The sequence below is a fragment of the Dama dama genome, chromosome 14 (assembly GCF_033118175.1).
Source record: "Dama dama isolate Ldn47 chromosome 14, ASM3311817v1, whole genome shotgun sequence".
Classification (NCBI taxonomy): Eukaryota; Metazoa; Chordata; class Mammalia; order Artiodactyla; family Cervidae; genus Dama; species Dama dama.
In genome coordinates this window covers 1,164,434-1,179,117 of record NC_083694.1, presented here as the reverse complement: position 1 = coordinate 1,179,117, position 14,684 = coordinate 1,164,434, and the positions used below count along the sequence as shown (strand labels likewise).

At 36.9% G+C, this 14,684-nt stretch overlaps 1 protein-coding gene across 1 annotated transcript in view; it reads right to left on the bottom strand.

Moving 5' to 3' along the window:
- ZC3H11A (zinc finger CCCH-type containing 11A) overlaps positions 1–14,684 on the bottom strand; it is a 45,063-nt gene that overhangs the window by 8,352 nt on the left and 22,027 nt on the right. Inside the window, exons 4-11 of the mRNA XM_061159849.1 lie at positions 13,153–13,276; positions 11,878–12,081; positions 11,638–11,754; positions 11,288–11,368; positions 8,824–8,934; positions 7,955–8,017; positions 6,664–6,762; positions 5,145–5,213 (exon numbers count right to left, since the gene is read on the bottom strand). Coding sequence (XP_061015832.1) covers positions 5,145–5,213; positions 6,664–6,762; positions 7,955–8,017; positions 8,824–8,934; positions 11,288–11,368; positions 11,638–11,754; positions 11,878–12,081; positions 13,153–13,276 — 868 coding nt within the window. The remainder of the gene's footprint in view (positions 1–5,144; positions 5,214–6,663; positions 6,763–7,954; positions 8,018–8,823; positions 8,935–11,287; positions 11,369–11,637; positions 11,755–11,877; positions 12,082–13,152; positions 13,277–14,684) is intronic.

The window sequence follows — 14,684 nt, the reverse complement described above, 5'->3', positions numbered from 1 at the left end:
GACAGCTGCTCGCAAATCAATGAAGTCAGAACACACTCACATACCACATACAAAGAAAAACTAAAAAAAAAAAAGAAGAAAAACTCAAAATGGCTTAAAGGTTTATTAATATAAGACATGACACCATAAAACTCTTAGAAAAGAACACTGGCAAAACATTCTCTGACATAAAATTGTACCAGTTTTCCTAGGTTGGTCTCCCAAAACAAAAGAAATAAAAGCAAACAAAAACAAAACCACCAAATGGGACCTAACCAAACTTACAAGCATTTGTATAGCAAAGGAAACCATAAACAAAAAGAAAACCTACAGCCTGAGAGAAAAATATGTGCAAATAATGCAATCAGCAAGGGCTTAATTTCCAAAATATATAAATAGCTCATACAACTCAATGATAAAAAACAAACAAGCCAATAGAAAAATGGGCAGAAGACCTAAATAGACATTTCTCCAAAGAACATATACAGATAGCTGACCAACAGGCATACGAAAAGATGCTCAACATCAATAATTATTAGAGAACAGCAAATCAAAACGATAGTAAGGTACTACACCTCACACTGGTCAGAATGGCCATCATCAAAAAGTTGAAAATAACAAATGCTGGAGAGGATGTGGAGAAAAGGGAACCCTCCTACACTGTTGGTGGGAATGTAAACTGCTGCAGCCGCTATGGAAAACAGTATGACGCGTCCTCAAAAAACTAAAAACAGAGTTGTCACATATCCTGCAATCTCACTCCTGGGCATACATATGAAGAAAGCTAAATTCAAAAATGTTAAGGCACCTCAACATGCATTGCAGCACTGCTTACAATAGCCAAGACATGGAAGCAACTTAAATGTCCACTGACAGATGAATGGATAAAGATGTGACACACAGCTACCATGAGTACTACTCGGTCATAACAAAGAATGAAGTACCGTCATGTACAGCAACACGGATGGACCTAGAGACTGGACCTATCGTAATAAATGAAGTATACCAGAAAGAGAAAGACAAACACTATATACTATTACTTATATATGTCAACTAAAATACGACACAAATGAACTTATCTATATAACAGAAACAGACTCAAGGACATAGAAAACAGACCTGTGGCTCTGCCAGGGCAGGGGGTAGGGGGGTGCTGGCGTGGGTAGAAGAGGGATGGATTGGGAGTTTGGAATTAGGAGATGCAAACTATTACACATGGAATGGATAAATAACAAAGTGCTTCCTACCATGTAGCACAGGAAACTATATTCAATATGCTGTGATAAACCACAATGGAACAGAATATGAAAAAGGATATGTATATATGTGTAACTAAATCACTTTGCTGTATAGCAGAAATTAATGCAACATTGTAAATCGAGTATACTTCAACAAATTAAAAAAAAAAAACTTTAGAACTGTGAGATATCAAGCTACGGAAAAGGACAAATCAGAGAACTAAGTAAGAAAAGTTACTGAAAAATAAAAATCCAAGTGACAAAATAAATCTAACCAAAAAAAAAAAAAAAAAAACACTGCAAGGCCAGTAGAAAATCAGCCATCTAGAATAGGGTCAGCAAACAAATCTGGTCATGATCTATATTTCATAAATAAAGCTTTACTGGAACACAGCCACACTGGTTTATTTATATACTGCAAACGGCTACTTTCACACTAGTGGAAGAGTTAGTTGCAGCAAGAGACTGTGGACCTCAAGCCTAAAATATTCACCATCCAATCCTTCACATGATACTGTGCTCACTCACCTAGAGCCAGACATCCTGGAATGTGAAGTCAAGTGGGCATTAGGAAGCATCACTACGAACAAAGCTAGTGGAGATGATGAAATTCCAGTTGAGCTATTTCAAATCCTGAAAGAAGATGCTATGAAAGTGCTGCACTCAATATGCCAGCAAATGTGGAAAACTCAGCATTGGCCACAGGACTGGAAAAGGTCAGTTCTCATTCCAATCCCTAAGAAAGGCAATGCCAAAGAATGCTCAAACTACCGCGCAATTGCATTCATCCCACACGCTAGTAAAGTAATGCTCAAAATTCTCCAAGCCAGGCTTCAGTAATACGTGAACCGTGAACTTCCAGATGTTCAAGCTGGATTTAGAAAAGGCAGAGGAACCAGAGATCAAATTGCCAACATCTGCTGGATCATTGATAAAGCAAGAGAGTTCCAGAAAAACATCTATTTCTGCTTTATTCACTATGCCAAAGCTTTTGACTGTTTGGATCACAATAAACTGTGGAAAATTCCGAAAGAGACGGGAATAGCAGACCACCTGACCTGCCTCTTGAGAACCTGTATGTAGGTCAGGAAGCAACAGTTAGAACTGGACACGGAACAACAAACTGGTTCCAAATAGGAAAAGGAGTGCGTCAAGGCTGTATATTGTCACCCTGCTTATTTAACTTATATGCTGAGTACATCATGAGAAATGCTGGGCTGGAGGAAGCACAAGCTGGAATCAAGATTGCTGGGAGAAATATCAGTCACCTCAGATATGCAGACGACACCACCCTTATGGCAGAAAGTGAAGAAGAATTAAAGGGCCTCTTGAGGAAAGTGGAGGAGGAGAGTGAACCAGTTGGCTTAAAGCTCAACATTCAGAAAACTAAGATCATGGCATCTGGTCCCATTACTTCATGGCAAAGAGATGGGGAAACAGTGGATTTTATTTTTCTGGCAAATAGATGGGGAAACAGCTGATTTTACTTTTCTGGGCTCCAAAATCACTGCAGATGGTGACTGCAGCCATGAAATTAAAAAGATGCTTACTCCTTGGAAGGAAAGTTATGACCAACATAGACAGCATATTAAAAAGCAGACATTACTTTGCCAACAAAGGTCCATCTAGTCAAGGCTATGGTTTTTCCAGTGGTCATGTGTGGATGTGAGAGTTGGACTATAAAGAAAGCTGAGCGCCGAAGAATTGATGCTTTTGAACTATGGTGTTGGAGAAGACTCTTGAGAGTTCCTTGGACTGCAAGGAGATCCAACCAGTCCATCCTAAAGGAGATCAGTCCTGGGTGTTCACTGGAAGGACTGATGTTGAAGCTGAAACTCCAGTACTTTGGCCATCTCATGCAAAAACCTGGCTCATTTGAAAAGACCCTGATGCTGGGAAAGATTGAGGCAGGAGGGGACGACAGAGAATGAGATGGTTGGTTGGCATCACTGACTTGATGGACATGGGTTTGGGTGAACTCCGGGAGTTGGTGAATGACAGGGAGGCCTGGCATGCTGCGGTTCATGGGGTCACAAAGAGTCAGACATGACTGAGCAACTGAACTGAACTGAAACCTTCACAAAAAAAGCACGTCAATTCTTAATCCAGAAAACAGCCAAGCAAAAATAACACAAAGTGAGGCAAAAAGCAAAGGAACAGAAAGCATGAAGGCAAGGTTAAGACATGTGGAGTATATGTCCGAAAGTTCCCACATCTAGTAAGAATTTCATAAAGAGAAAACATAAAAGGGTGGAGAGGACATACTCGGAGAAGTTAGAGGAATATTTTCTACAATTAAGAAAGTTAAATCCTTAAAGATTCAGAACTCCCACTGAACATTAAGCATAATGAAAAGATCCATGTTTAGATCTATCATACCAAAGTCCTAGCGTAACAGGAAGAAATAGAAAACTCTCAAAGTAGGAAGAATCACCAGCTAGAATCAAGACTGCTAGGAGAAATATCAGTATCTGAGGCTTCAGATATACAGATGATACCACTCCAATAGCAGACAGTGATAAGGAACTAAAGATGAGGGTGGAGGAGGAGAGTGAGAAAGTTGGCTTAAAACTCAACATTCAAAAAACTAAGGTCACGGCATCTGGTCCCATGACTTCACTGCAAATATAAGAGGAAAAACTGGAATTAGTGACAGATTTTATTTTCTTGGCTCCAAAATCACTGTGGACGGTGACTGCAGCCATGAAATTAAAGAAGATGCTTGCTCATTGGAAGGAAACCTATTACAAACCTAGACAATGTATTAGAAAGCAGAGACAAAGATTCGTATAGTCCAAGGTATATGGACTGCTTGGCTGACAAAGATCCGTATAGTCCAAGCTATGGTTTTTCCAGTACTCATGTATGGATGTGAGAAATGGACCATAAAGAAGGCTGAGAGTCAAGGAATTGGTGTTTTAGAACTGTGGTGCTGGAGAACACTCTTTTGACAGTCCCTTGGACTGCAAGGAGATTAAATCAACTAAACCTAAAGGAAAGCAACTCTGAATATTCATTGGAAGGACTGATGCTGAAGCTGAAGCTCCAATACTCTGGCCAACTGATGCAAAGAGTTGACTCAGTAGAAAAGATCCTGATGCTGGGAAAAACTGAAGGCAAAAGGAGACTGCAGCAGAAGTTGAGACAGTTAGATAGCATCAGACTCAATGGACAGGAATTTGAGCAAACTCCAGGAGATAGTGAAGAAGGACTGGGAATCCTGGTGTGCTGCAGTCCATGGGATCACAGAGTTGGACATGACTTAGCAACTGAACAACAACAACAAAAATTAGAGAACAGGAGGAAATTAAATGAAAAAAATTAAAATTACTTAAATTAAAAATTAAAATTACTTTAAAGTAATTTTTTTATCAACACCCAGATAAAAACCCAATGTTAACACTTTGGTGTATTTTTCTTCCTAGGCATTTAGTTTTATTTTTATAAAACTGGAAATCATCTCATACATAAGGACATTTTCTGAAGAATACGTTTCTATAATAAGAAAATAAACTTTATTACCCACCTCTCACCAAAAAAGTTTATGTTGCTCTAAGTCAAAAGCACTATGTGTTCTTTCATAACCTTTCTTCATTCAAAACAAGGGGCTAAGTTTCCCATATCATTATTGTTCAGAATATGACTTTTCATGACAGCAACTATTTTAACACATAACCATCTTAATTCCTTTTTGTTGAATAGATTATTTCTAGTTTCCAGTTATTACTGCTATCATAAAAAAATCATGTTGCCAGCTTTAACCACAAAAAGAGAATTCATACCAGTGAGAAAAATATTACTTAAAAAACAAACAAATCCACACACACACAAAAAAACCCATAACCTTCAACCTAACTCAAAATGTAAACTAGAGAAAAAGATTCTTAAAGGAAAACTTATCAGGAGCTGGCATTAGGGTTTACCTACCTGCTGCTTCCTCACTGTTTGGACCAGTCGACATGCCTAATCGCTCCTTCAGAGACTTGGAAACTTGGACTGTTTAAAAAAAGAAAAAGATTAAAAAAAGAAGTTAGACTTCTTACAGATCAAAAATCTTTTTCAAAGGTTACAAATCAGACTTATACTTGTTTTCTAAGGAAAATGCTTTTGAAAAATCTCTTTAGGTCTTCAACACTTGTCTTCTTCACAGTACAGGTAAGATTTATAGAAAATCATGGAATATCTAGAGTACTTTGGAAAGCTCAAAAAAAAAAAAAAAAGTCACCTCCTTACATCTGAAAAGCAGAAACTACTTAATTTCGGGGAGTAGTTTTGCTATTGTATGACATTCTGAAATCTTATTGGCATCAAAAAGTACTCTGCCTTTTGAAATACACTCTTTAGCTATGAGTCTTCAATGTAATTAATAGGCAACGGGGAAGAAAATTTGATTGCAAAGAAAGAAAGCAATTTCTGTTTACAGGTCTGAGAATATAAGAAAGAATATAGACCAAACAAGAAGGTCTATTTATCAAAGCCTCTTGTGCTGGGGAAGACGTGGGAAGAAGTTTCTTATCTTCAGGAGAAGTTAAAACTAAATACAAGAAGGAAAAAACACCTTATTTATTTATTTAGTACTTAACACCACTGTTTCAACTGCATGTCATATAAGGGGAAAATATAAAAACCCAACCACTTACTTCTTTCTATACATAAAACTTCAAGTATAAAATCATTCTAACTCCCAAATATCTCTCAGATTAGTCCACACTGCTTCATACCAACTTCTCGAACGCTAAATCTACACCACTACCTCCTCTTGCCTGTATTACAGGAAGGAGTGCTAACTCCTTCCTGGAGAGCACTCTTAACCCTCTTCTCCATACTTTAGACAGGGTGGTGGTTCTAAAATGCCTATCTGGGCACCCTGATCCTTGTTTGCTACTATAAGCCCAAACTCTCTAGTATTTTAAGCCATATTAGGCTTAAAAAGACTGTATGACCAGTCAGTCCCTTCATCCTCTCCCGTTATGCTCCTTTCCAATTCTGATTTAGCCACAATTGAGTCCCTTGAGCTCTGTGCCTTGTACGTATTACACTCTCAGCCTCTAATCCTTCAACTCTGGCAGGATAAGTCATGTTTCAGGTCTAAGTGTCAACATCACTTCCTCTGGGAACCTTCACTGACACACGGTGCGATCAGGTGCCCTTCCTGTGCGCTCCCATAACACTAGGCACTGTCTCTGTCACAGAATGTATCACAACGTATGTAAGTATTCCTATCTACCATGATCCTACAAGCTCCTGAAGCCTGTGATTGTGTTTTTTACCCAACAGTGACCTAGGATCTAGCAGAGTAAACCTTCAAATGTTTGCTGCATGAAACAGACATGAGAAGATAATCATCTAATCTACTTGAGCAAAAAGAATGACAACCCATACCTGTTAACAGCACAACAGTCAAGCACCAGGATCACACACACAAGGGGTATTAGGACACGGGTACCTTTCTTTGGTGCTTTATCAGTGTTCGTCTCTGGAGCTTCGATTTTCCTCCCCAGCCTTTGTGCAAGGCTACGCTTTAATGGGGGATCATTGTCACCACCTACAAACAGAGGGAACTCAGCTGAAGATTTCAAGGCAACTCTCAGCAAGGTCAAGAAATACAATATAGAATAATTCTGCACGTTTTCTGCATGTATATGATGTGTTCACCTTCTATCTTCCTTATGACTCAATGTTAGAAAAGGAATAAAAATATACCAGAAAAAGAGAAGGAAGACAAAAAATTAGAAAGCACAAACTAACATTTACCAAATAACTAAAACTGGAGGATTATAAACCCTGATTCAAGCCGAAATTCAAGATTTAGAAATAAATGAAAAAAAATTCTTCATGCACAAAAAACTCTTTAACTGGCCAACTGCTGAAATCTAGGTAGATTTTGTGATTAAATGCAACGGGGATGATTAGGAATATAGCAAAAGAACCATAAAATTTAAAAATGTCCTGTGACATCAAGACTCCAAAGGGCAAAACCCCATTTTCTTCAATTTCAGGTAAGAAAGCTAAGATTGTGAAAGATGCTGTATCTTACCCCCAAGTTACCAGTCAGTGCTAGGGCCAGGACCTAAACCAAGATTCCTAACTCCTGGTTTATTACATTACACTGGTCAATAAAAGCTATTTAAATGTCAGAAGTTTTTAAAAACTATTCTCTGGATCACTTAACTGAAGATAAACCTTAGCAGGGTTCTGTAAAAACTTTAAAGACCCTATACAGAGTATACTTCTCTGTCTCCTCTTATTTATACTTTAAATATACAACCCAAAAATCACAAAGTTAACACATATGCTGACATTAAGAGATTAATTCCATAATTTTTTACCTAAAATTTCTCAGGCAGCAAGAATGGTATAAAACAAAACACAAAACAGGTAAGATTTCATATGCATAAGCACATAAGACTATGAAAGAAGCTCTGGAGTCAGTTAAGATTTTCAAAATAACTCTCTTGAGACAGACACACTAAAGTCACTACACAATAATTTAGTTACATGGTAAAATACTTCCCCTAGGTATAAAACAGCACTAATAAATTCAAGAACAATTTTAAATTTGTATGACTTTGCACATGTTAAATACATAAAAATATTTTATACATGCTTTCGGCCAGAAATATAAGGCTGTCAATTTCAACATTGACTGGGCATCCGTATGAAGAGAATTTTAGAGGAGATATCAAGTAATGCACAAGCAAGCAGAAAACAAAGGATATGCATAAAACTTATCTCACCGACTGAAAATTTTCGTTTCCCCAGTCTCTCGGTTAGACTCAATCTTACCAGAGGTTCATCCCCTAAAATGGCAAAAACAGAATTTCTCTATCATTATCCAATTTTTCCTGTATTCAATAACTACTAATGGATACAAAGTATGCTCTGATATTAAGAAAATCTCTTGGAAATCAGAACTCAGTCTTGAGAAATAAAGACTACTGACATTTAAAGGGGAAAAAAAAAAACAACCTACTGAGTAATAATTCAAATAACCAAATGAACAGTCCAAAGGAAGCAATAACACAGTCCCAATTATTAACAGTGATCAAGAATACAAAGACAAGCTGTATCTAACCAACTGGTTACAAAACCCAAGCTGTATTTCTGCTTGTACACGTCCATAGATTAAATAAAAGCATACTTTACTTCACTGCTAACTCTCCTATATAACCTTCCTTGATCCAGCAAGAAGTGAGCTCTTAATCTTTTGTTGTCTGAATGACACAAATATTTAAATGTATCTGCATACTATAATTACTTCCATCATATTCCTTATCAGACTTAAAGCTACTAAAGGAAAAAACTTTTACATTTCTCTCTAAATGAAAGGGTTTATTATAGTTCTTTACCTACAATGGGCAGTCAATAAATTCGTTGGATAAAATGAACAATGTAAAACTTAAATATATAAATATGAAAGCTGCATGATTAACAATTTCAACCTTTTAATAAAACAGTAGAGTCAAATGCACTAATTCTCATCCTTCTATCCAATCAACATACTCAAAATCTCCCTGCAAATCCACCAATAACACCAAACCCAAGGATTCTGCTCTCCCACTTAAAAGTAGTAACTTACAACTCTTCAGATCTACCTATACCTCACCTTGCTTGTTGGACAGAGTTACTGTCCTCACCACAGTCCGGACATTCTCTTTTTCAGGACCTGGCATGGGCTGTGACTGGAGTAAAAGACTAGAAACTCCGGAAGAACCTTCTAAATAAAGAAAGTCAAAGAACAGTAAATAATTCATGAAAAATGAAGCTATCATAAATCAAGAGATTTTGTTTTTTGAGACCAGGTTAAGTCCAATACAAACCACTGAACTTCAAGCCAAGCAATCTTTCTGTTCCTGTTTGCCTACAGTGAAATGGGAGTAGGGCAAGGGAGATAGTCTTATTTCTTATCTGCCTTTGGCACAATGTGAAAATAAAATATAAAACTGTTCTGAGTTACTCAGGCACTCAATCTACTTTCATTTACTTACTAGTAAGGCTAACGTTATACTGAAGTTAACCTCAGAAGCACATCAGCTATTAGGTGTGTCAATTCACTTTTTTCCATCTATACTCAATCATCTGCAAAACATAACTCCAAAGCGGCTACAGAACAAGCTCTAACAAGGTACTTAGAACCAATCATCTGATTCTCTCTAAATACATTTCACACGGTATCTACTAGGTTGGTACAAACGTAATTGCGGTTTCAGACCATGAAGTTTAAATCAGTATAACTAGTCTCAAACATATCTTTATTAACCAAAATAGGAACCATTATAATTAATACATTTTTTGCCAATGAGAAGTAAGTTTATTCCTGTAGTGTAAAAACACATGCATTCGATGAACTCTTGAAAAGCATTTTCTGCATCCTGCTGGTTGTAAAACCACTTTCCTTGCAAAAAGTTGTCAAGGTACTTAGAAGTGGTTATTGGTTGGCAAGAGGTCAAGTGAGTATGGAAGATGAGGCAAAACTTCACAGCCCAATTTTGTTCAGCTTTTGAAGCACTGCTGTGGAGAAGAACTGGGCCCTTTCTGTTGACCAATGTCAGTTGCAGGCATTGGGGTTTTCGGTGCACCTCACTGATTTGCTGAGCATACTTATCAGATGTAATGGATTCAGTGGGATTCAGAAAGCTGGAGTGTATCAAACCGGCAACAGAGTGACCGTGACCATTTTTTGGTGCACGTGTGGCTTTGGAAGTCCTTTGGAGCTTCTTCTCAGTCCAACCACTAAACTGCTGCCAGTTGTCATGTACAATCCAATTTTTGTTACATGTGATCGAGGAATGTGTACATATATGTTACATATGATCGAGGAATGGTTCATTGTCATTGTGTAGAATAAGAGATCACACTTCAAAACGACGATTTTTTTGGTTTTTGGTCAGCTCATGAGGTTCCCACTTATCAACTTTCTTCACCTTTCTAATTTGCTTCAAGCGCCAAATGACCACAGAATGATCAACACTGAGTTCTTTGGCAACTTCTCATGTAGCTGTAAGAGGATCAGCTTCAATGACTGCTCTCAGTTGGTCGTTATCAACTTCTTTTTTTTTTTTTATTTATTTTTATTAGTTGGAGGCTAATTACTTTACAATATTGTAGTGGTTTTTGTCATGCATTGACATGAATCAGCCATGGATTTACATGTATTCCCCATCCCGATCCCCATTGTCAACTTCTGATTAGCTGTCCACTATGATCTTCATTTTCAAGCCTCCTTTGCAAAACTTCTTGAACCACCACTGCACTGTATGCTTGTTAGCAGTTCCAGGGCCAAACATGTTGCTGATATTGAGAGTTGACTCTGCTGCTTTATGACTCATTTTGAACTTGAATTAAGAAAATCACTTGAATCTGCTTTTTGTCTAACACCATTTCCCTAGTCTAAAATAAATATCAAATACATAGCAAGTAATAAGTCACTAGCAAAAAACAAAGTGAGAAATGAACATTAAAATGATGTGTAACACACATTTGAGAATGTATCCCAATATCAAACAGCAAAGTTCAATAATGTAAAATCGCAATTACTTTTGCACTAACCTAATATGAAATACAGATCAACCAAACTAAGGCAAGCGCTAGAAGAAAATTCTAGCAGTTCCTGAGGAAGAATTCACCTACTACAAAATAAAGTTTTTCCTCTTTTAATAATAGTTTAGGGAATTCCCTGGAGGTTCAGTGGTTAGGACTCTGAGCTGTCACTGCAGGGCACATGGGTTCAATCCCTGGTCAGGGAACCAAGATCCTGCAAGCCACGCAATGTGGCCAAAAAAAAAAAAAAAGAGTTTATATGTTTATATGCTACTCTTTAGAGTTATATTTCTCAAAATAAACAAGTTCTTTCAGGTTTTTTATTGTACGTGCCTAGCTCTGAATAGTTAGGGACTGAAAAACAGCTGCAATGGTTTAAAAAGGCAACTATGATTTAAACAAGACGATGTTTTAATTCAAACAAGCCACAAACATCAAAATCTATTTGCTCATTTTGGTTGGTGCCAAGTGTCTTTTTAGTCTTCTCTAGCAACATTCAATCCTCCATGTCAAAACTCCTGAAAACTCACCACCTTGCTTCTTTGATTTTTCCTTCATTTTCTTTGATTTAATTTCTTCAAGAGTTTTTATTCCAAAATTCAAACTTTCACCTAGGAACACAAATAGCAACCACGTGAGGAACCAGCACCATTTCACCCTTGCATTTTATCTGTACACACACATCCAGCATTCAAATGTTTTCTCAGTGAAGAAAAGATATGCAAGTGTGTGTGTGTGAATGAGTGTAATGGACACAAGCAAGAGGGAGGTGCTGGTAATCATGAACTAAATTTCAAAGGTATTTAAAATAGTCTGGACATATTCAATAGTGCTGTAAGATTTATGAGCAGAAACTAGCTTCAAAATAGCCCCTTCTTACCTTGTTTTAAATTGACCCCAGGTTTCCGGGTAGAAGTCATTCGTAATCCATTATGAACTTCGAGAGTTGGTTGCAGGGTAGGTGTTTTGGTTTCATCACCTTCCTCAGAAAACTGATCTATATTGTCAACATTTAAGGCAAATTTCCAATTAAAAAACAGATGTAGAATTTCAAGTCTGATGCTAACTCGCTAAGTTACCCTGGTCCTTTACTTGTCCTAAAGAAAGAGCTAAAGCTCACCGTCATCGTCTTCGTCATCGTCTGCAGCATTGATCACCACTGGTGGGTGTGTAGGGCTGGGGACGTTTTCTGAACTTTCTACTTTCATAACACTTCGCAGCTGAGGAGAGGGATTAGACTGAACAGATAATTTGCTCTGCTGAACTGTGAGCTGGCTAGCTTTCACTTCCTCTTCTGGTGACTCAGGCACAGTGGGCAACACAGCTAGACATAAAAAATTAGTTGTAAATAAAAAAAAAAATAGTCCCAATTCATCAAAAAATCTCCAACTATCTATAATAAGCTTGGTGATTTGAGCACTGTCTTTTTTAATGTATGTCTTTTAATTAAATTTTTAATTTTCCCAATTAGGTTCTAAACTTCCAGGAAGGAAAATGTGGCTTCTAGCTAAAAATTATTCACTCCATGTAAACACAAAGTGGGCACTCAAGAGAATAAAAGCTAGATGCATAGTAATTATTTACACATTCTAGACATTAAATTTTAATACTGAAATTCTAGGCTGTAGGATCAAGAAGCAGCTTTTTAAAGAGACAGTGGGTAATACTTTTGAATCATATGAGAAAGGAGTGAGACTTTTTTCCCCTTAAAGAAGATAAAAATATACAGCCATCAGATTTTAATCACACAGCAAATGTGGCTTTTAAATGGCTGATCACTCCACTAGGAAATTACTTTAAAAGGAAATAAATACTAGCTTTTGACAGAGTGTAAGTTTTATTTTAGATTATACCTCAGAGCAGGATAAGCAAATTTTTTAATATAAAGAAGTATACAGTAAATATTTTAAGCCTCATAGATCTGTGTTTCAACTACTCAACTCTGCAGCAGTAGCACAAAATTTGACCATAGAAAATATGTAAACAAACAGGCAGGGCTTCATTTCAATAAAATTTTACTTTGTAATACAGGTGAAAGACCAGGATTGCCAACCCCTGGCCTGGAGAATCAAGTTTCTTTTGAAAATCTCTGTAAGCATGATAAGACAATGGGAAATGAGGTAAGCTAAAGTAACCTAAACTGCCGTGCCAAGAAACATTTGTGAAGCAGCACAGTTTTTGTCAACAAAGTTTTAATCATGACTGCTACTTTATTGGCTTATGACTGTGCACAAGTCATTTAACCTTAATAAAGTTCAGTTTCCTCATCTGAAGTGAAAATAAAACTGCTCTCTCACAAGACTACAGAGACGGCAATGTTTACACTACTCTATATATGCATGTAGGCGTTCATTATATAGCAACTAGCCTTTTAAAATTAAAAAACGAAACTCACTTTTGCTTGGAGGTAGGAAAAGGCCATCAACATAACGTCCTCTGTTGTGATGGAAAGCACAGTTTAGTTTCTGACATCCCATTGGCTGATTTTCCCAATAACAAGGAATCTCACTGCGTTTTTTCTGTAAGAGGAAAAAGACATCAGTGTGACCTGTATTAATTTGGTCATGTTTTCTGGACAAAGTTCACACAAGGGTAAAAAATCTGAGGCATGTGAAATGATTTTGAGTATGAGGAAAAGGGGTTGCTAAAAGTGACATATCAAAAAAAATAAAAAATAAAAATAAAAGTGACATATCCTAGCATGATGGAGAAATTAAAGAGCCGGGAAGAACTTTGCTGTTCTTTCCTCCTTCCCCTCATCCTAAATGTCCATACTTAATTTAGAATAGTAGGGTACTAAAGTAGGTAAGATTATGGAGTCCAAGATAATAGTGTTTGAGTCTCTATTGTATTACTTACTGACCATGTAATGTCAGATAAATAATACCTCTTAGTCTCACTTTCCTCAGCTATAAAATGGGAGTACAGTAGCTATCTAATCAGTTTCTTATGAGAAATAAAGGAAATGATGTACAAGAAGCACTTAGTGATAGAAGAGTCAATAAACTGCAGTTGTTATCTGAAGCTGAGAGTTCAAGACTTGAATAAAAGAATTCTTCCCATTTGTGACTTCTCAAAGGCTCATGTAACACACTAGAAAGGTTTCCCTCCCAAGCTACCTTGCTTTTATAAAAGGGAACAAGAAAAACAAAAATAGAATGATTTGCTGGATCACAGGATATATGTCCAAGAGAAACACATATTAGTTCTAACATAGACATTACATTACATGTATATAAAGAATTTCAAAGCAACACTATTAAAAAGAGCTCCAAAATGGAAAACAAAGCAAATGTATAGCAACACTAGAATGAATACATTCCAGTATATACATTCTGGAATACTTTGCAGTATATTCATAAAATACAATGCTATCCAGTAATGAGAGGGAATAAACAATATCATGGGTGCAAAATCAAAGAAGCTAAACAAAACAGCACATACTGTATGATTCTATTTATGGGAAAACCAAACAGGCAAAACTTTACTATGGTAGAATGGTCAAGATGGTGACTAGTTTTGGGATTGTGGTAAATGACAATGAGGAGATAGAGGGGGAAGACAGGGTTGGAAATGTTCTATTTCATGATCTGGGTGCTGGTCTATTAAGTATACTCACTTAATGAAAATTCAGCATGTAAGATAATGATTTGTGCACATTTCTATATAACTCAATAAAAAAAAAAGTCCTGATAAGCACTTCTGAAAAGTAATTAATGTCTGATTAATAACCTGCATTATGTTAGATCTCTCATAATAAGCAGCGTAAGCTTTAAATTTCAAGGCAAGAACAGCAGCACTATTCAAAAACTTCTATAAGAGAAACAACGCCCAAAACAAAAAGAACCTTAAAGGTATCAAGAAGGGCAATGATCCCACTATCTGCTGTACTGGGAGACTGACAATTTGTTGGTAGGAATGTGGAAG